Source organism: Helianthus annuus, chromosome 15 (assembly GCF_002127325.2).
Source record: "Helianthus annuus cultivar XRQ/B chromosome 15, HanXRQr2.0-SUNRISE, whole genome shotgun sequence".
Classification (NCBI taxonomy): domain Eukaryota; kingdom Viridiplantae; phylum Streptophyta; class Magnoliopsida; order Asterales; family Asteraceae; genus Helianthus; species Helianthus annuus.
This window is the reverse complement of record NC_035447.2, coordinates 17780102-17801813: the sequence shown is the minus strand read 5'-3', so window position 1 is coordinate 17801813 and position 21712 is coordinate 17780102. Positions and strand designations below refer to the sequence as shown.

The window sequence follows — 21712 nt, the reverse complement described above, 5'->3', positions numbered from 1 at the left end:
CGACACGTGGCGGCCTAGGGGGCGGCCTGGTGGCCAAGCTGTCGCGCCTCGCGACAGATCTAATCAAGGGGGTCGCGGCCCGCGAGCGCCCCATAACTTTGTTTTATTTGATTTTTGTTAAATTAAAGGTATTTCGGGCCCACTTTTCGTATACGGAGTGCTTTTTAGGGTGTATAGGAGTGTTTTAAAAATTCCAGGAGGGTTGTTATACGTGGCGTTTATAAAGCCCCTCCCACACCCTCGAGCTTAAATGATTCGGGTGAACAAGTATAATGTTTCAGGTAATGAGGCCGAATATCATCTAATCCGCTATCCATCTATTACCCACCAATTTCTTTTACCAATCTCATTCCCGTCCTACTACTCGTCTCAAATGTTTTAGGTTTCCAGTATATCCCAACCTCCACTTCTTTTTTTAACAAGGGATTTTTACGTATTTCCCCCTATTAAGCAACCTTATTACGTATTTCCCCAAATAAAAAAAACAATTACATATTTCCCCATTTTCTGATAAATTACCCAATTACCCTTTTGTTTTTCCCATAACATTCAGTTACTATATCTCATCGTTTCCACTTCCATGCCAAACCCAACATCATCCTGCAGTAAACATAGATACCATCTTCGATCTTCAGAGATTTCTCCCAATCTTCAGAATAAACCTAGACACCGTCTTAATCTTCAGACACGATCTTCAGAATAAACGTAGACGCCATCTTAATCTTCAGACGCGAACCCTTCATCACAGACGGGTAACTTCGACTTCGAGTAACCCTACATCATATCTGCAGAATAAACGTAGACGCCATCGTAACTTCGAACCCCTACATCGCCGTGCAGAAGAAGACGCGAGCAGAAGATGATGCCAAACCCTAGATCTACAGGTATTTTTATCGATTATCCTCTTATGTTTTCAGTATCCTCTTTATTACATCAACGCAATTGAACATTGAACATTTTGTATAGAACCACAATTTTGATGTCAGATATAGTTTTAATAATTGCTTGTGAACAAATAAAGGAAGAACAAACCTGAGGTTGAATACACGAACAAAATATAATATGTTTTTTTAATTGCTAGGGTTTCTTGGGCTGCCGATTACAGTTACATATATATGATTCAACATTTTGTTTTCAAATTTATCTAATCAAGTTATATATTATTATTATCTAATTTCGAGTATCCTGTTATGTTTGGTAATTTCTTTGTTAGATAAATTTCACCAAAAAACAATGATTTCCTTTGTCATATTAATGAATTAATTACTTTATGATCAAGTTAGAACCACTGTAGGATTTGTTCAAGCTATTTTGTTGTGTAAAAAAAAAAATTAGGTGATTCATGATGGGACGAGGAAAGAGTACAAAAAAGATCCTACTCAACATCAAGCCTCGAGCAAGTAAAAGGTGACGAGGAAACAGTACACAAAAATGTGAAAGTAATTAGTCAAAGTTGAGCGGTTGATTTTCAATTTTTGGTATCGTATTTGTACTTATTAAATTTTATGAAACTTTATGTCTTTTGAACGGAATTTGATTACGAACAAGTAAGGATTGCATTTTGATGCAAGTTTGTGTTTTTTATTTTGAGTATTATGGTTTTGTTTGTATTGTTTGACAAGAGTAGTAGGTAGAAGAATTAGGGTGATACTATATGGGTGGGTAAATATGTAATTAATTGATAATATTCGAATGGGGAAATATGTAAATATTCATTTGATACTTCATTAAGGGTAAAATGGTCATAAATAAGAGTTATTTTAATGAAAAGGGGAAATATGTAATACATATGGGTTAGGAAGGGGAAATATGTAATTGTTTTTTTTATTTGGGGAAATACGTAATAAGGCTGCTTAGCAGGGGGAAATATGTAAAAATCCCTTTTAACAAAACCAAAAATAATTTGTGTAAATATCTCCGACACAAGCCTTCCAATACAATTCTCTTCACGAGTCCCAACACAACAATGACTTAAAACTCCAAAAATGCCACCACCACTTTTCCCTCTCTCTACTTCTCTTTAAAAAGCGATTACAACGTACGTAACTACTCACATCCACACCTCTCTCTCTCTCTCTCTCTCTCTCTCATCAATGGCGGTTAACAAGCACGAAGCAGACCTTGTAAAGCTCAACTGTTCCACTCAGAGCTATGATTGGGGCCGAATTGGGTCCGATTCACAAGTCGCCAGATTGTTCGAGAGCAACTGTGGGGTTCGGATTGATGAAACGAAGCATTACGCAGAGTTTTGGATCGGAACTCATGTTTCCGGACCCTCGGTTTTGCAACGGATTGGTAATGTGAGTTTGAAGGATTGGATTTTGCAAAATCCTAAGGTTTTGGGTGATGTTGTTGTTCACAAATGGGGGATTGATCTTCCGTTTTTGCTTAAGGTAATCGCTTTATTAATTAGCATCATCAATTGATCAGTTCGTGAGTAGTTTTTTAAGCTCATTTTGACTGCGTTATTATTATTATTATTATTATTATTATTATTATTATTATTATTATTATTATTATTATTATTATTATTATTATTATTATTATTATTATTATTATTATTATTATTATTATTATTTTGAACGACAAATTTGGATCACTGACGGACCATTGAATCACTGTCTGCGTTATTATTTTATTCTTATACGTAACGTAACTAGTTTTTGCTCTGCCCGCGTTGCGGGACATTAAGCCGAATATTTCTCTTTCATGTACGTTACTTGTACATACTACTCATAACACAACCTAAAAAAATTACACTGAGTCAACCAACTAAAAAAACGACATCGTACTTTTGCTAAAAAAAACTAAAACGATTGAAAGACTATAATTTTAAACTGGTGGCAAAATTGTAATATTTCAGGACAAATGAGTGTGTGCCAAGCAGCCACCTGACATGAAAAAAATTACACCGAGTCAACAATTAAAACAAAACACTACCATAGTTTGTCAAAAAAAAAAAAAAAAAAAACTAAAACGATCGCATGACTGGAATTTTACACTGGGGGCAAAATTGTAATTTGACAGTGAAAAAACAATGTCAAAACTGTAAATTTGAATTAAAGGCAAAATCGTAATTTGGCTGGGAGAAAAAAAAAACAAAACCAATGAAAAACTGTAAATTTAAACGGGGCAAAATCGTAATTTGGCTGGACCAATGCACCATTCTCCTCCATGCCTTTTGTATGTATATAAAATGTATATAATTTAGTTATTTTTGTCATAACTTTATTTATGAACATAATAATGGTTATTAAAATTGTATAAATAAACAGCCAGGTCAACCTCGATAAGTGAGGCTCAGGCTCGTTTATTAAACAAGCTTATTTTGAGTGTCGAGTTTGTTTAAGCTTGGCTAGATTCAAGCTTTTAGGGAGCCAATCTCAAGTAGCTCACGAACTGTTGGCTTGGCTCATTTACACCCCTATCTATCAAGGATTACCCGTGTTAGAAATTGAATGGTCTGCAATAAGCTTATAGTGTGTTCTTGAAATCCCAAGCTTATATGGGCCATATGGTTGTTGTCTTACCATTAATACAAGTGTTTCTGTACTAGGTCCTTTCGGTCGGGCGGTCACTGTCAATACAGGCTCATCCAGATAAGGACTTGGCTGGGCTCCTTCACAAGTTGCAACCGAACACGTATAAAGATTCAAACCACAAACCTGAAATGGCTTTGGCATTAACCGATTTTGAGGCCTTATGCGGGTTCATAAGTTCAGAGGTATATACATACATATCCTTAACTTTATGTCTATTGTAGTTTTTAACTTTTTATATGATCAGTTATTAAAAAATCCATAATAATTATGTACCTATGTACTACAATTGGTTGTTCAACTAAATGCCTGTTTAATTTGTTATATTTTCATATAAGCTTGCTCGCAGATTCCTTTATTGTTACGTTGTGGCCCATGCGATCAGTTTTGGGTCATCTTCGTATTGTATACACTGAGTGGCGAGTACTTTTAATCAATGAGAGTCTATGATGCATTTGCAGTTTTGATCTTTTACATTATTTTGCAGTCTGAAGTCGTGGTCCGTATGTACAATGGTGGATCATAGTTTTTTTAAAATTTTATGTTTTATATTGGGGCCATGGCCATTTTTCCTTTAATAATATTCATGGGGTACCTTCATCTGATGAGAGTTGGTCCATGATGTATTTGCAATCATGATCTTTTACTGTCTCAGTAACATGAACATGCTTGTACTCGAATTTATTTTTTTTTAGAATTTCTCAACTACGTTTAGATATTCCATGGTTCCTCGTTTTACACGTTAGAGAAAACTAACGGACCCAACAATACCCTGCTAACCAGTGGGACGAGGTGGCCGGTGGCAATAACATGGTCTTTGCGATCATATCTGTCACATTAACTAAATATAATAAAAATAGACGACAACCTGTTTTGACCAACACTAAGGTGCTGTTTGTTTTTTAAGAGGTAAAATGTCTGCAGTCTGCGGACCACATCTGCAGACATCTGTTGAAGAAGAGGTGGACCAAATGTCTGCAGTCTGCAAGAAGAAGACTGTTTGTTTTTTAACATACGTAGACTTCTAAAATAAACTGGTGGAGGTGTACAGACGGTGGTGGGTGGTGGACGGTGGACGGTGGACGGTGATGGTGGTGGACGGTGGTGGTGGTGGGTGGTAGATGGTGGTGCTGATGGACGATAGTGGGTGGTGGTTGGTGGTGGTGGTAGACGGTGGTGGTGGCGGTGGTGATGGTGGGTGGACGGTGGTGGTGGTGGACGGTGGTGGAGGTAGACGGTGGTGGTGGTAGACGGTGGTGGTGGGTGGTGGACAGTGGTGGTGGTGGTGGCGGTGCTGGTGGTAGGTGGACGGTGGTGGTAGGCGGTGGTGGTGGGTGGTGGACAGTGGTGGTGGTGGCCGGTGATGGACGGTGGTGGTGGGTGGTGGACGGTTATGGTGGGTGGTGGACAGTGGTGGTGGTGGTGGACGGTGGTGGTGGTAGACGGTGGTAGACGGTGGTGGTCGGTGGTGGGTGGTGGCCGGTGGTGGTCCATGGTGGTGGGTGGTGGTTGGTGGAGGTTGGTGGTGGTGGTGGGTGGTGGTGTTTAACCCTCTGCAGACCTTAGAGATCTTAGAAGTGGTTGGACCAAGTCTGCACCAAGAAGACCTCGCGCATACCTTTTTTAATGAAACATCTCCGGAAAAACAAACAGTCTGCGCGTGGTCTGTGCCGCGCAGATAGAAGAGCCTGCGCAGACGTTTTATCAAAAAACAAACAGCACCTAAAACAACCCATTTCAACCCAACCTGTTTTGACCCATTACATATCTCGCCTGACCCTCCTATTTTGCCACCTTTGCTTCTTGTTATTCATGTTAGGAACTTGATGTTGTGCTCGAAAGTGTTCCAGAGATTAAAGAAGTGGTTGGCAATGAATGTGTTGACCAAATCTTAACCGTCAACCAACACAATGGTGAAGTCAAAGAAGCCCGAGTTCTTCGGTCAATATTCACTAAACTCATGTCCGTCAACCACGAGGTTATATCCAAAGCACTGTCCGGATTGATTAATCGTCTATCAATAGAAAATAAGGTTAATATATCATGTTCCATTCTCAGTTTTTTTTATTTTTTTTTTATTTTTATTTATTAGAAAGTTGACTTTTTATGTCTATGATCAGATAAGGCAGTTAACTAGTAAAGAAGAACTAGTGTTGAAGCTTGAGAAACAGTACCCGAATGATGTTGGTGTCTTAGCCGCGCTTCTTCTTAACCATGTGAAACTCGAGCCCAGTGATGCTTTATACATAGCAGCAAACGAGCCTCATGCATATTTAAAAGGCGAGTGCATCGAGTGCATGGCAGCTTCAGACAATGTGGTCCGTGCCGGCCTCACTCCAAAATACATAGATGTAAAAGTCCTATGCTCCATGCTCACTTACAAACAGGTAACCATAGACCCCGAAAAAAAGTCAAACTTTCGGATCATTAGTCAAATGTTGCATTTTTTCACTAATGTTATGTTTTGATGTAACAATATCAGGGGTTACCCGAAATCTTGAAAGGGGTACCTTTGAATCAGTATGTGAGACGATACACTCCGCCTTTTGAGGAATTCGAGGTTGACCAATGTGTGCTTGACCAAGGTGCTTCAGTTGTATTTCCTGCCCTTCCGGGCCCATCCGTTTTTGTGGTTATTTCAGGAGAAGGGTCGATGCTGACATCGTCGTGTGAAGAAAGCGTGTCGGAGGGGGCTGCATTGTTTGCACCTGCAGGGACTGAGGTCCGTGTTAGCACGGATTCGGAGTTGCGGTTTTATAGAGCTGGAGTGAATAACAAGGTGCTTTTGAACCCTTGATTTGATGAGGTTATAAGATTGGGGGGGGGGGTAGTAGTTTGTGTGCATCTATGTGATTGGGTGTGTATATGGTCTAATAGTTATACAATAATTATATGCTAATTGTTATATGATTCCATTATTTTATACAATTAAATAATAATTTACATATTGTTTTGGATTTTACATGTTCAATTACTATTTACTACATAGTGATGAAGGGTGAAGAGTTTCGGAACTAGAAATGTGGGTAGTCGTCAGAATAATCAATAAAATTTCTAAATATCTAAGGATTAGAAATTAATGGCATGCCTTGCTTGGCATGTTGCGTTGATCACTCAATCAACACATGCAATATACACATTAGATACGCTATAAGCAATAGAGTTTTAAGGGGGGGCGTTTGGTGCAAAACGCCAAACTAGGCGTCATGCTTGCATAAGAACGCACATTTTCTTCTTAGAAATGATTAGACTTTGGAGGTCTACTTTTGGAGACCAAAGGATGATGCACACAACCAAGGAAAGGAACTAGGGAATGATTTGATTGATGCTATCCGGTAAAGAAATATAATGATTCGACGCCACCAACATTTTAGGGGTGAACAATTGTGATCTAGGTAAAGCGTGACATTTGTAGTTTCTTATCTTGATACGACTAGGCCTCGAGCACTTTGGTAGCTATTCTTTTAGTTCATAGTGTGAGCTTTGCCCTCTTTATGCAAAGATTACTTTGTTGTTTTATCACCAAGTATGAATACCATTCTTGAAATCACATTTAGACCAACTTATTGCAAGTAGCCGAATACAACAAATAAGTGATATTTATTCTATCTTTCACAACCCATTATAACGGAAGATGTGATCTTGTTCAGCCCCCATTTTCAGTTAATAAGGGGAAGGGCAACAACCCTAACCCCCACGAATCTTGCAGTGTCACGTCACTCACTCCACCCTAAACTACCCAATTTAGTGTCACTAATACCTTAAACTACCCTCTTCATATTTTTATAACAAATAAAACATTTTAATTTAAAATATGTAAGGATATAAAGGGTACATGCACTAATCGGTCTTTGTCCTGATTGTTGAGTGTTATGTGCATTGTGTCAAATGCTTGATGCAAAACTACTATCGAACCGGGGGTCTCACTGGAAGCAGCCTCTCTATTCCTACGGGGTAGAGGTAAGGTTGTTTACATCTTACCCTCCTCAGACCCTACCTTAGTTTTGCTATTGATGTAATTTACTCAGTATGATGATGATGATGATGACACACACTAGCAGGATGCCTGCGCGATGCGATGGGAGCGACACATCGCATTGCGATACTCGTTTTGACACATCGCATCGCGATACTCGTTTTATGTAGTTTTCTTATACATATAATATTATTGTAGCATCATTGTGATAGATATACATCAAAAAAGCGAAATAATTTGGTAATCCATTTCATTTTGTTGTGCATGGTTCAGTCGGTTCAGTTATTATCTTCTACTGAATCCGAAACCAAAGTCACCGGTTAGTCTATTTATTAACCAATTGGTTTTCTGTTAATCACTTCGGTTTATTTGGTTACATTGACGGTTTTTGTTTGGTTCATTTAATTTAAGTTAATAGCAAAAACCAAAATTAGGCTATAACTTTTGTCTAGAAATATATGAAATTGAGGTATAAATACATCAAATGAAAGTATAAATATATGAAATAGAGATATAAAATATGAAATGGAGATATAAAATATGAAATATATGAACTGGAGCTTGGAGGTATAAAAGCTAGAAATATATGAAAATATGAATGATTCGGCTTGGTTCAACTAATTTTGATTAAATGAGAGTACAAAACAATTGATAATCGGTTTCTGGTTAATTCAGTCTTTAGTTTTCAGATAATTCAGTTTTTGGTTGCTTTCGATTCGGTTTCGTCTGTTTTCGGTTTGGTTTAGGTTAACTATTTAGTTATTGCTCACCGATAACTGATTTGGTTAATAACCGATAGGTGTGCGTGTGATGCGGCGGTAAACACAAACATTGCCACAATGTGCATTGTTCGGTTGGTTAGATTATTATCCTCAACCGAAATCGAGGTCATCGATTAGTCTATTTTATCAACCAATCCGTTTTCAGTTAACCAGTTTGGTTTATTAAGTTAGATTGACGATTTTTTGTTTGATTCGTTTAATAGCCAAAACCAAACTGAGCTAAACCTTTTGATTAGAAATACATGAAATTTAGATATAAATACATGACATGGATGTATAGGTTCATGAAATGGAGGTATAAATATGAAATACATGAACTGAAGGTATAAAAGCTATAAAATATATGAAAATATGAATGGTTCGGTTTAGTTAATTTTGGTTAAATGATGGTACAAAAAAATCGATAACCGTTTTTGGTTAATTCAGGTTCGGCTAATCAGTTTTTAGTTAATTCAGTTTTTGGCTGATTTCGGTTCGGTTCGGTTTGGTTAACGATTCAATTATTAATCACCCTTAGACACTGTTAATTACGTAACATATCAATTTTTTAATTAAAACACTATAGCAATACTATACTCAAATAAAAGAGAATAAAATACTCGTCTATATGGTGTTATTTAAAAAAAAATATTAATGTACCAAAAAATTATGATAATTTAAAAATCGTGGAGGGGAGTTAACTTTATATATGGTTTCATTTAAATGAAGGGTATAATCGTCATTTTATGCCATAATATATTTTAATTAAATGAGGAAAACGACGAAAAAAAGAGAAGTTAACAGAAACTGCTAACCCAATTTGCCAATTGGATGAAAATGGCAACAATGAAACCTCAAGGACAGAGATACAAAAATTTCATTTTTGGACTGAAATATGGCTTAAACTCAGGGATCATTTTAACATTTTACTCTAAAAACTAAAAACATTAATTACCCCACAAAAAGCCATACCCGCTTCTTTTTCAAACGGTAGCTATCACCCGGAGACCCTACTCACCCAATGTTACCCGCTGGACCGACACCAGTGTACCCGCTCGGATAACATCTATCCGAGCGGAAATTGGTGGGTGGCCCGGGTCCCCTAACACTTTTGGGTACTATGGGAAAAAAAACAGGTGTAATAGATGACATGAAAAAAACAACAATAATAAAATAAAGAGTTAATTACTGTTTTTGTCCCTGTAGTTTGTCAAAAATCACTATTTCGGTCCATTAGTTTAAAAATTGCGATTTCAGTCCCTGTGGTTTTACTTCCGTAACCATTTCAGTTCCTGTACTTACAAAATAAATGGATTGAAATGGTTATGTAAGTGAAAACACAGGGATTGAAATGGTTACGAAAGTGAAACCACAGGGACTGAAATCGCAATTTTTAAACTAATGGACTGAAATGGTGATTTTTGACAAACCACTGCGACGAAAACAGTAATTAACTCTAAAATAAAAATAAAACAAAAACTGAGATTTATTCAAAACTGACTACTGACCCACAGGCTAAAACTTGTATTATTATTAGTCTGGACTGTGAACTAAATCCAAGCCCAAACAAAGCCCAATTATAGCTTTGAAGTAACATTATAAGAGATTTAGGGTTTCTTCTTCTCAGCCGATTTCAGAGACTCCTTTCACAAGCTGCCGGAATCTTCCATTCCATTGTATGTGTTTCTTTTCTACTGAAATTATTACATCTTCATAGTTAATTGCAAGTATTAATCGTTGTTGTTCGTCTAGCAATTTCATTTATTTCATTCCTTGACATCGTTAATCGTTGTTTAGATTGGCGTTAATTCATTTCATTACACTCGATGATTAAACTGTAGATTTGATCTGTATCTTTTATCTGTGTTGTTGATTTTGACCGAACTTAATTAACTTGTTGTAGGATTTTAATGGCTGCTTTTGTTGACATTTTATTTATTTATTTATTTTGCACTGGTTTGTGAAATGTTTTGATGATTAAATGGTGGCATTTTGATTCATAGGTTTGTAGCTTCAAGTTTTATTTATTTAAATTAAAGTGATATTTTGAAATTGGTGCACTGGCAAGTATTATTGTCATAAAACCTTTTTTAAATTTTATCTTATTTTTTTTTTATGTAAAATTACTACGGAAATAACTAAATAATGCATAATAATATAATATGTTGTTATGTTATATATAAATTTATATTTAAAAAAAATTAAATAACTTAATTAATTAATGAATAACAAACAAGCGGAGCTCGAGCTTGAAAAACCACTCACAAGCGACTATGAGCTTTAAAAATAGAGCTCGAAGGGAGCCAGGCTCAAGCTCTTGTAAGTTAAATGAGCACAGTCAAGCTCGGGCTCAGCTCAGCTCAAAAAGGTTTCACCGATGCCATTATAGTCCACTGGGTTACCTTCATCCATTATTTCTTTTAACGAGAAGGGCAATTCGGTTATTTTATATGGCTGAATTGCCCTTCTAGTTTACAGACTTACACATAAAATGACTGAAATGCCCTTCTTGTTAACAGAAAAATGGATGAAGTTAATCAAGTGAACTAAAATGCCAATGGTGAAACCTTTTTGGACCCACAGGCAAAAAATGAAACATTTGGACTAAACTTGCAAAATGGCCTAAAATGACATTTAACACTAATATTTATAAAACAAAAATTTCAACATTTTATTGATCGAGTAATGTTAAAGTGAATCTAAATGTTTAAATGTAAAAGCTATACCGACTGGCACATGTATGCTGTATAATCTTGCCTTCTTGATCTGCTATGGTAGTTTATTTGTGTATTCAATAACTTTTGTGTTAAAACTTTGTCATGTTATTGTAAAACCACCTTGTTTACAGTGCAGTTTACAACTTCACACTAATGGTATGTTTTCTTATCATTTACTCGGATTGTTTCTATTAGTTTTGATCGCTCAAAATGTATACCTCGAGGAAAAAGATTCATAAGGACAAGGATGTTGAACCCACTGAGTTTGAGGACTCTGTTGCTCAGGTAACCCGCACTTGCTTTTTTTAGACACAATCTACCGTCATTAGCAGTCTTTGTGTTTTGGTTTGGCTGGTTGTTAGGCCAAACTATTAGCTAATTATTAGTAATGTTTTTTGCATTGTTGTAAATTAAAACCAAACCGTTTACATTTGAAACCAAACCAAACCAACTTGATATGAACGGTTTTAGTTTGGTTTCAGTTTGGTTTCACGATTTAGATTATTAAGCAATAATTGATTAAAAGGTGTAACATTTTTGTAAGAACGTAATTAAAAGATGCATAGAAAAATGACTGATCTTTTTAAACCTCTCAGTTTTCTAACTTCGGACCTTACCCGTATAGGCATTGTTCGACTTGGAGAACGCAAACCAGGATCTTAAGAGTGACTTGAAGGATCTTTACATCAACAGCGCTGCGTAAGGCTGCTTCTAATCGCATCATAACATGCTTCATTCCACCACCTGTCTGTAACCTGTTTAATTTTTTACAGCCAGATTGATGTCTCTGGAAGTCGAAAGGCAGTAGTGATTCATGTTCCTTACAGATTGAGGAAAGCTTTCCGCAAGATTCATCTCAAGCTCGTTAGAGAGCTCGAGAAGAAGTTCAGTGGCAAAGTATAACTTTCTTGTTTCATAAAAAAATTAAAATACATTTTCGATATTGTTTTTCATATATATTTTGTTGGGCAGGATGTGGTTCTAATTGCAACCAGAAGGATGTTGCCGCCACCCAAGAAAGGTTCAGCCGTTCAGAGGCCCCGCAACCGTACTCTAACAGCAGTGCACGATGCCATGCTTGAGGATATTGTGTATCCTGCTGAGATCGTAGGAAAGCGGGTCAGATACAGGGTCGATGGGTCCAAAATTATCAAGGTAAATGTCTACGGGTTTGCAAAACCGTTCTTTATTATTGGTTATAACGTTGGTGACATTTGTTTCTTTGCAGATTTACTTGGACCCCAAGGCAAGGAACGACACTGAGTACAAGCTGGAGACGTTTGCTGGGGTTTACAGGAAGCTCTGCGGGAAAGATGTTGTGTTCGAGTACCCAATAAACGAGGCTTGAATGTCTGAGGAATGTGTGTGTTTAATGGTTTCAGTTTTGTTGTCATTTGAAATGGACCTCAAGAGATTCTGGTGTTGCTTATTTTCTTTGTAGGATAAATCAAAAGTTGCTGAAATTTTCATGTTTAGTTTTTTTTGGTTTTAGATCTTGCAATCTATGTGGAATTAGCTAGTCTTGTTTTCTTATCTGGTTTCTCGAATAATTTGGATTCCACATCTTTAGCTCAAGTATTTAATGAGACATCAGAACCATGAAACACACTGTTAGAGTTGACAAAGGTATAAAAATACTATTTAACTGAAATAAGAGAAAATATAGTTGTTTTTATTGTATTTATTTGATAGATTTGGTGGAAGGGATGCGAATGCTCTTACGCTAGGCTGAAGCTTGTTTATTTTAAGGTCTTCTCGTTTCCACCTCTGTTACGTTATATGTGCTATTTATATAAAGGTCATCCCCCATCAATCAAAATCCCCTAATTAATTGAATGAGGGTTGTGGTTGCCGTGAATTAACCACGCAAACCACCATGGTTTGGGAAGAGGGACGGTGTATCACGTATTCACGTAGCCCACGTCCCACATGACAATCGACGGTTTGGGAAGACAGATGGTGTATCACGTAGCCGACCATGGGAAAATGTTGAATAATTCTAATCATAAAACAAAAACTAATCAATAATTCTAGCCTCCGTGGTTTGCTCTGATTTCACCTTTAGTCCTTATATTTTTAAAATTACAACTAAAAGAAACAAGTGTAGATTTAGAAGTAGAAGTTAGCGGGTATAATGGTATATATTTATGGTGTTTGTATTATTATTATTATTATTCTTATTATTATTATTTTTTATTTTTTTAAAGTTCTTTTTAAATAGATATTTAAAGTGATAAAATATCCCCAAAATCCACTCATCTCTATTCTTGAAACTTCAAACCAAAACAATGGCTACTTTTGGGTGCTACACTCTTACAACCAAAATCACCAAAACACCCCAAGCAATCCTCAACAAAATGAAAGTAGCATACAAGCTAAAACAAGGGCAATCTCGTCTTTTTCACCAACTCCCATCTGGGCTTAACATGGAGGTTATCTACCAAAAGGGTGTACAAACCAAAACCAAAACCCTAGATGAAAAACAACAAGTACAACCTCCATTAGTGTTTGTTCATGGCAGCTTTCATGCAGCTTGGTGTTGGTCTGAACATTGGTTACCATTCTTTTCTGAAAATGGATTTGATTCCTACGCTGTTAGTTTGTTGGCTCAGGTTTTTATTCATTCTACATTTGTGTTGGTCTTTTTCTAATGTCTCATTTTGTTGTTATTTGTTATATTCGTTTTTATATGTATTATTCATGGTTACATTTTTTATATATAACATAAACAAAACAACAACAAATTATAATCACATAAATATATATTAAATAAAAATTATATAAAAAGACTACGCTAGTAGTTTAGGCTCACCAGCTCGAGCTCGTGTTCAGGCTTGTTTATTCAACAAGCTTAGTTTTTGGGCTTCGGCTAGAGCTCGTTTAAGATCGACTCAATTCGAGCTTTTAGCGAGTCTTTTCTTGGGTCGTTAACACCCCTGGTTGCTACGGACGACCAGTTATCGCTGACTAGTTAGTTACTGATTGACCAAGTTGCTACTGATTGATAAGCAGTTACGAGTCTAGGGGTGCAAATGAGCCGAGCCGAGTCCGAGCTCGACCAGGCTCGAGCTGGAGCTCGTTTAACATATGAAAGCTCGAGCTCGAGCTCGGCTCGATTTGAGCTTTATTTCTAAAGCTCGAGCTCGGCTCAAAGGTAATTTTTCAAGCTTGAGCTTGGCTCGGGCTCGACTCGTTTAGTATTTATTAATCAGTTTATATTAAATATAATTGTTATTATATACATATAATTTAGTTATTTTTTTTATATTTATATAAATGGTAATTATTATTATATAAAAATATGTTTAATATATTAATACAAAATATATAAACAGAAAGCTCGTTTAGGCTCGCGAGCCGGATCGAGCTCGATAAGCGAAGCTCAGGCTCGTTTACTAAACGAGCTTGTTTTTAGGCTCGGGCTCGTGCTCGAGCTCATTTAAGCTCGACTCGTTCAAGTTTTTTTTCGAGCCGAGCTCGAGTAGCTTGGCGCGTTTGCACCCATAGTTACGACCCTTGATCGGTTTCTATGCAATATTCCATCAATCATGCAAATCGGAAGCAACTTCTAGTAGTATTTTAAGAAGCTAACATATGAGATGAGAGTAGTCATGAACAAGGGTGTAATCCACCTCCTAAATTATCCTTGCGTCTTAGCACTTAAGTAAATCCAAATATGCTAAAACGATCATAATAACACTAAAACCACAATTGGGGTTATGGTTTATGATTTATACTTGTAATTTGTGGCGCTATTTCTAATTCAAGTCATGATTTGGAACATCATCACCAGGGTGAAAGTGATGATCCAGATGGTTCAGTTGCAGGTTCTCTTCAGGTTGTCATCTGTTCTTAAATATCTGTTTTTTTTTTTTTAAAAATGAATATTATAATCCAACTGTTGTTAGTTATTTATAACTTTGCAACAGACACATGCTGCAGATATTGCTGATTTCATCAAGAACCAAACCACATTATCACCAGTGTTGATCGGACATTCATTCGGAGGGCTCATCGTCCAGTACTACCTTGCAAATCTTGAAAAAGATTCAAGTGGAAGTAAGTTTAAGATTTTATCGTTGAAAGCAAATGCATTTTCAAGTGTTTTCTGGTACTTTAGAGGTATGTTGTCAAAGGCACAAGGCGCGTAGGCATGTGTCTAGTGCGCTTTTGACAATGTAGAATTAGAGAATGCGTAAGCAGGGTTTATATATAGACATGATTAATACTGGAATACGCACGCAGATCTTGCCGGAGCTGTGCTTATTTGCTCTGTGCCGCCTACTGGGAATAGGTGCTGTTGACGTTTTATACTCTCTTCCCTGTTGACACATTAGACAGCTAACAACTAACAAGTTATGTTTTGGTGGTCAGTGGCTTAGTATGGCGGTATCTCTTTACAAAACCTGTTGCTGCTTATAAGGTAAAACCAAGCGTATCTCATGGCTAAATGAGTGATTTCTTTCTGACATTGCTACATAGGTATAAGCATATAATCATAGTTGTCAATAGCGAGTGTAGCAGTCGCTATAGGGCGCTATGTAGCGTATAGGTCTAGGCTCGCTATTAGGGTTGTAGCGATAGATAGCGATAATAGCGACAATTTTTTTTAATAAAAATAGCTATAAAATAGCTGAATTTAGGTTTTTGTTAAATATACATGTAAAATAGCATATATACCAGGGTAATTTGATATAATATACATATAAAATTTTTAAAGTTTTTTTTTTCTAGTGTATCGTTTTATTGATAAAATAGCCGCCTGCTATTTATCGCTATTCGCTATGTAGCATATAGGTACCTACCTTATCGCTATTTCTCGCTATTCGCCACTAACAACTATGCATATAATGCACCCAATAAATGATTATTTTTGTGGTTTTATCAACATTATGATATATACTTGTGAAGTCATTATTGATGCGAAAAACTGTGATCCACGGCTAAAAGTGGACACGAGTCGGTCTAAATGAGTGCTTTCTTTCAAACATGGTTGTATATCTGTATACATCACACCCAAAAAAATGATTATGTTTATGATATTCTTTCTTAACATTATATTATACTTGTGTTATCTCAGGTCACTATGAGCTTAGCGGCAAAAGCTTTTCGGACATCGTTACCCCTTTGCAAGGAAACATTTTTCTCCCAGGACATGGATGATAATCTCGTCCTACGGTTTGCCCCTATTCATCGATACTATGCAAATTGCAATCTAATAAAATAAATCCCGTATTATTACTCGTTTGGAAAATAATTCTAAACGTAATATTAGAAAAGGGTCTTGTTACTTGCAGTTATCAAGAATTGATGACAGAAAGTTCAAGACTGCCATTGTTTGATCTGAGAAAGCTTAATGCGTCACTTCCGGTTGCATCAGTGCCAAACCCGTCTACCCGAGTTCTGGTCATGGGTGCAGCCGACGACTTTATCGTGGTAAGCATGATCTTTATTACATTTTTTGACATGGTAAGATCATTTGGAGTGCAATTTGAGGGCAAATTAAGTAATATGTTTTTGTGATTTTGACTCTTTAATTTCATCAGTCGAACTCTATGTGTATGTGTCTGCCTTTTAGGAAAGTAAACGAGCCGGGCTCAAGCTTTATATCCAAAGCTCAAACTCGTCTCATCAGAAAATTTTCAAGCTCGAGCTTTGCTCGTTTTTTGCCACTTTGGTCCAAAACTCAAACCTTTTGCAACTGGGTCCCTGTGGTTTCAGTTTTATTGCCATTTTGATCCAAAAATGAAATAAGGTCATATTTGTCTTATAAAATCCTACAATTTTATCCTTTTCCTCAGGGGCAAATTAGATCATATTTGTCTTATAAAACCTGGTATTTATTTATAAAAAAGAAATGACCATTTTGCCCCTGAGAAAAAGGACAAAATAACAGGATTTTATAAGACAAACATGACCTGATTTCATTTTTGGACCAAAATGGCAATAAAACCGAAACCACAGGGACCCAGATGCAAAAGGTTTGAGTTTTGGACTAAAGTGGCAAAAGTGACCAAACCACAGGGACCAAAATGGCAGTTTACTCTATTTATTATTATTTTTTTTAAATTTATATACACATGTAATTACTTTTATAGATCTATAAATGTTAATTTTATATGGATAAATACCAATATAATTTAGTTAATTTTTATCCCAATTATATATACTTTTATTATGTAATATATATGTATTATATTAAATATAATTTATAATATTTATATAAATAAATGACTTGTTAAGGCCTGTGAGCTTAGCCAAGCTCGTTATAGGAAACTTATGCGTGTTTTAAGCTCGGCTCGAATTTGAGCTATTAGCAAGCCAGTCCCGAGTAGCTCACAAGCACCTCGGCTAGTGTGTGTATAAATTTTTATAATTGAATGTTATAGGATGCAAAAGGGCTAGAGGAGACAGGGAGTTTCTATGGTGTGCAACCAGTGTGTGTTGAAGGGGTTGCTCATGACATGATGTTGGATTCTTCGTGGGAAAAAGGCGCGCAAGTGATGCTATCATGGATACAAAATTTAGATATAAAGATTTAGCATGAAACAGTCCTCGAGAAGCATCAATTCGTCTTTATGATCAAGCAACTCTAAAGCCCGGAATTTGTATGATAAAAGATGCTTGTTTGACACGAACTAGAGCGTAGACTAGAACCTTTTTGTGAAGATTGCGGTTCGATCTCATATATATATAGGGTAAAACAATAACATCATTGAGTCTCAGTTTTTGATGCTCTAGATGATTTGATAAATGCCTTGGTGATGGCATGGATGAGTATTCCAATTGGACAACACAAGAGGCAAAGAAAAACTGAATGGCGAGTCTCGATCTTGTTCTCCAAACCGTCATGATACACCTGTCTGTTTAGATTAATACAAAACACTACGGGTTAGCTTTTGGTTCGAACCATGGTCCAGTTGTCGACCAAGAAAAAGGATAGGGAGCTAGCTAGCTACCTTGCCGCAAAGAGGTCAATGGCTAAGAAGTGGATCCAAGCAGAGGCTAAAGTCACCTCCTTCGAAAACATCTTAGCTATGCTAGGAAGCTGTGAATAGAAGAACATAGGTAGATTTAAAAATTGGTCAACACAAGCAGGGGCGCATCATAGGAGGGGGGATGGGGGCACCCGACCCCCGAACTTTTCGCTAAGTAGTGTCCGGTATGTAGTTTTCGTATAAATTTTTTTAGGTAAATACATTTTCGACCCCCCGGTCAGAAATCTCAAGATTCGCCACTGAAATAGACTTTTGATAAACGTAGCCATTTAATAAAATGGCCCGCAACCACTTATTTGATCATTTACTTTTTATATAAATAAGTAATATCTTTATTTTGGCTACATAAAAAAAATCTTAAAAAAATGATTTAAGAGGTTATTTACATTAAAATTAAAAAATATATCCCGAACCCGTATGTCCCATTTGACATGTTTCAATTTTATTAAATAGTTTATGATCGTTTGATATAAAATACACCTGATTGGTAAGTAGATATGTCAAAATTGCCCCCTCTAGTAATGATAAATGGGTAGAGGCATGTTACCATACCTCCGGAAGCCAATATTTGCTTGCAAACAGAAGCCGAATTGTATCGGGAGTCCACGAGAGGTAAACAAGATATGCGTATAAACTCCCAAGCACGACATATGGTAGGCTACTTCTCATACACTTTTTCGTCTGCGTCAAGTTTTTTTTTTTTTTTTTTTTTTTTTTTTTCCAATAAGTTGGCTTCCTTTATGTTATTGTCTCAACTTGAAAACCAGTTAATTCGGTTTGGTTTAGAGAAGTTGGAATCACAAACTAGTGGTTTAGTTTGTGGTTCTCGCTAAAACCAAACCGCTTACAACTGTATAGGTAGCATAATACCATAAAATATTACCAATTCGGCTTTTGGAGCGGCAACCATGAGGGTGTAGAATGGAAGAACCGCAATTGTTCCGTATGTAAAAGCATCTCCCGCTAGTTGCATACTCGCGAACCCTAACACAAACAACTTAGTCACATTAGGTAAGAATGAATATCCAACTAAACCCCTTTCAATAGCTTTGTAAAAATGGGTACCGGTACCGAATTTTATATAGAACTCTAAAAGTTCTTTTATATTATGTTTTATTTCATATTATGGCATTTACAGTACTTGTATCGATTTTACCTATTTGGTACCCGTGTTGTATTGATACTCGTATTGGTTTTACATATTTGGTACTCATATTGTGTTGGTACTTGTGCCAATTTTACCTATTTAGTACCTGTACGAGTGCTCAAAACATAAAAATAAAGTGGTACCAAAGCGGGTACTGTACCGAAATACCCGTATCAATACCCATACTTGTACCGTACCAATATATTCGGTATGGTATTTGGTACTCAGTCTTCTCCAAATTCGATACCGGTATTTTTGGTACTCATACAAGTATGGATACGGATACTGTATCAATCCCATCCCTACCTCCCACTATATCTTGTGAGTAGTAGCGTGTACTACATGGTTCTCACAACTCTCTACCTAATATTGTTTTGTATTGAACACTATATAATTACATGAGGCGTGTAAGCGTAAGCTTCTTCGACGATGAGTGAAGCTTGTAGAGTTTGGTATGCAAATGCTTTGTCCTCCGGCTGCAAAACTCCGTTCGCTCGCTAGCTTCAATCCAATACGCATGCCATAAGATTCAGTGTTCAAAGCTTTTAGAGGAAATGTAAATTTCGAGTGTTTAGCTGCAGGCGCTACAAGGTTAATCTAGAAAACAGAGGAAGTTGTATATCCATGAGATCATTTAAGCTGAATACATCTATTAAAATGAGAAATTTATAATAAAAATTGAGACATCATACGATTAAAAAACCAAATCCATCTATTAAAATGAGATTTATAATAAAAATAAAGACTCCTTTATGAACAACCATAAACTGCAACTTTTCAAATAAATTATATATAAAATTGTTATGAATTTACATCGAGATAGATGGTAAACAACAGGCAATAAGCTGCGCCGTTACCCTTTATTGAATAACAAAACTAAGTCTTTTAAAAACCACGTCAATAGATCTCGGGGTCATAATATTACTTTGCAAGACTTTTGAACTCGATTCAGTAGGTCCACATCCTCTAGCGTTAGCAAACCAAAGGTATTAAAAGCAAATGAGATAAACATGTGCTGGTTGTCAAGACATGTTTCCTCGTGTTTGGTCACTTTGCCCGAAGCAACCTGACCCACCGTGAAAACACTACCACCTAAGCTCACAAGCGGGGAAGCCCCTGTTAGATCCACACATGCATGTTTTCCTCCTACCCATCCAAAGACCAAAATGTCGGCTGATCTAAAGGGTAAATCTCTCTTCCAATGGGTCGGTTAAGAAATATGCAGAAGTAACCAAATACTAATAAAGCAAATTAAATCATACCCAGATAGTAAAATGTCTAATTGATCATGAATATGAAAGATGCAAAGTGATAAGAACATGAGCAACCCATAGATTGGATGAAACTAACAGTAAAATTGGATAAAAATCGACCAAATTCAGCACAAAAATCACAAAATAAGGCGTACCCAGGTCGTTGAAATAGTGTTTAACGATGAAAACACAAACAAAAAAAGCTGAAAAATGGGTTAGAAATAACCTTGAGTGGCAAATGATGGTGGCGAAAGCAAGAACAGAAAGCCATAAGTGGAAGGTGTAACAAAATAGCAGAAAACAGAGGAGACATATTAATGTTCATGAGGGTGTACTTATATAATATATATTAATTAGAAGTGGTAGTAGGGTGTACGAAAGAGAAGAGATGAATATTCATCTCACCTTTTTTTTTTTGTACAAAATCCGGATTTTCAATATAATTATAACTAGAATACAGTGAATTCGTGTACGAACCAAACAATTATGATTGTTTTTAAGCAATTAGGCTGGAGGGTGTGGTTGGAGGCTCTAGCGGCTTTATCAGGCCACGTAGGATCCACGTCAGCCTTGGAGCCCCCCTTTAATTTGCAGGATGTGGATGGAGCCCCTATTAAACAAAATTAAAAAAAAAATTGATTGGATTACATGTTGTGGGCCCTACCTGAACTCATTAATCTTCTCGTTACCATGCTAGCGCCTCAACCATGGCGCCCCCCTCTTAAAATGGAGAGTGTGGTGATGGAGCCCTATGGGGCGCTCGCTATACATGATGAGCTAGCGAGGGTGGCGCCTCAACACCCTCCAACTTTATATATATACACACATATATTAAAAACCAATTTATTCTAGTTAACAATGACCTGTTTAAAACATCTTATTTTAGATAACATATAAAAATAAAAAATGCAAATTGTGCAAGAAACTATTTTAGTTAATGTTGTTAACAATAATTATTTCTATATTTATTTGAAAACTTGTATTTTTTCATTATATAACAATTATTATTATCATAAAAAATGTTGTGCCAGTTTACTGTTTCAGTCTGTACGTTAGTTTATACAAAACCAATATTTTTCATACCGCTTTTCTAGAATTTCTCTTTTATTTATTTTCTTTTCTATTTTAATTCATTTGTAACTATCACTTTTATAAATAAAAAAAAACCAAAAAGGTAATAAAAGTAAATAAAAAAAGAACAAAATAGAAAATAAAGACAAAATAGAAGTGAACCCTATTCTCTTTCATGACATGTCTACCCTTTTTTAATATATTCTCATTCAAAAAATGTAATAGTATTCAAAAAATGTAATAGTATTGT

The 21712-nt window shown here is 36.3% G+C and overlaps 4 protein-coding genes and 1 long non-coding RNA gene across 7 annotated transcripts; 4 read left to right on the top strand and 1 right to left on the bottom strand.

Annotated features, from left to right (window-relative positions):
* Positions 1 to 538: 538 nt before the first annotated feature.
* Positions 539 to 1593, top strand: LOC110914841. Its single transcript, XR_002578638.2, has 2 exons — positions 539 to 884; positions 1336 to 1593. It is a non-coding gene; the product is annotated as an uncharacterized LOC110914841 (long non-coding RNA).
* A 362-nt stretch (positions 1594 to 1955) lies between these two features.
* LOC110910896 (mannose-6-phosphate isomerase 1) lies at positions 1956 to 6501 on the top strand. The gene is made up of 5 exons (XM_022155469.2): positions 1956 to 2393; positions 3557 to 3724; positions 5359 to 5571; positions 5660 to 5926; positions 6022 to 6501. Exons 1-5 carry the CDS (start codon positions 2094 to 2096, stop codon positions 6334 to 6336), a joined length of 1263 nt encoding a protein of 420 aa, XP_022011161.1. The 5' UTR covers positions 1956 to 2093; the 3' UTR covers positions 6337 to 6501.
* Positions 6502 to 9819: 3318 nt separating this feature from the next.
* On the top strand, positions 9820 to 12512 carry LOC110910897 (40S ribosomal protein S7). Its single transcript, XM_022155470.2, has 6 exons — positions 9820 to 9952; positions 11189 to 11278; positions 11619 to 11692; positions 11767 to 11890; positions 11966 to 12148; positions 12222 to 12512. Exons 2-6 carry the CDS (start codon positions 11204 to 11206, stop codon positions 12339 to 12341), a joined length of 576 nt encoding a protein of 191 aa, XP_022011162.1. The 5' UTR covers positions 9820 to 9952; positions 11189 to 11203; the 3' UTR covers positions 12342 to 12512.
* Positions 12513 to 13243: 731 nt separating this feature from the next.
* On the top strand, positions 13244 to 17712 carry LOC110910898. Its single transcript, XM_022155471.2, has 8 exons — positions 13244 to 13605; positions 14787 to 14831; positions 14923 to 15052; positions 15239 to 15287; positions 15368 to 15416; positions 16074 to 16171; positions 16291 to 16429; positions 17383 to 17712. The coding sequence occupies exons 1-8, from the start codon at positions 13282 to 13284 to the stop codon at positions 17533 to 17535; spliced, it is 987 nt and encodes a 328-aa protein (XP_022011163.1). The 5' UTR covers positions 13244 to 13281; the 3' UTR covers positions 17536 to 17712.
* LOC110910899 (protein ABA DEFICIENT 4, chloroplastic) lies at positions 17652 to 20759 on the bottom strand. Of its 3 annotated transcripts, none has more exons than XM_022155472.2 (6): positions 20618 to 20759; positions 19537 to 19735; positions 18875 to 18975; positions 18544 to 18672; positions 17953 to 18041; positions 17652 to 17856 (listed from the first exon to the last, which is right to left on the bottom strand). In XM_022155472.2, exons 1-6 carry the CDS (start codon positions 20714 to 20716, stop codon positions 17706 to 17708), a joined length of 768 nt encoding a protein of 255 aa, XP_022011164.2. In that variant the 5' UTR covers positions 20717 to 20759; the 3' UTR covers positions 17652 to 17705. The 3 variants fall into 3 exon arrangements, with proteins under 3 accessions (XP_022011164.2, XP_022011165.2, XP_035840103.1); XM_022155473.2 differs by having other exon boundaries at positions 19537 to 19639; positions 20618 to 20721; XM_035984210.1 differs by lacking the exon at positions 18544 to 18672.
* Positions 20760 to 21712: the final 953 nt, after the last annotated feature.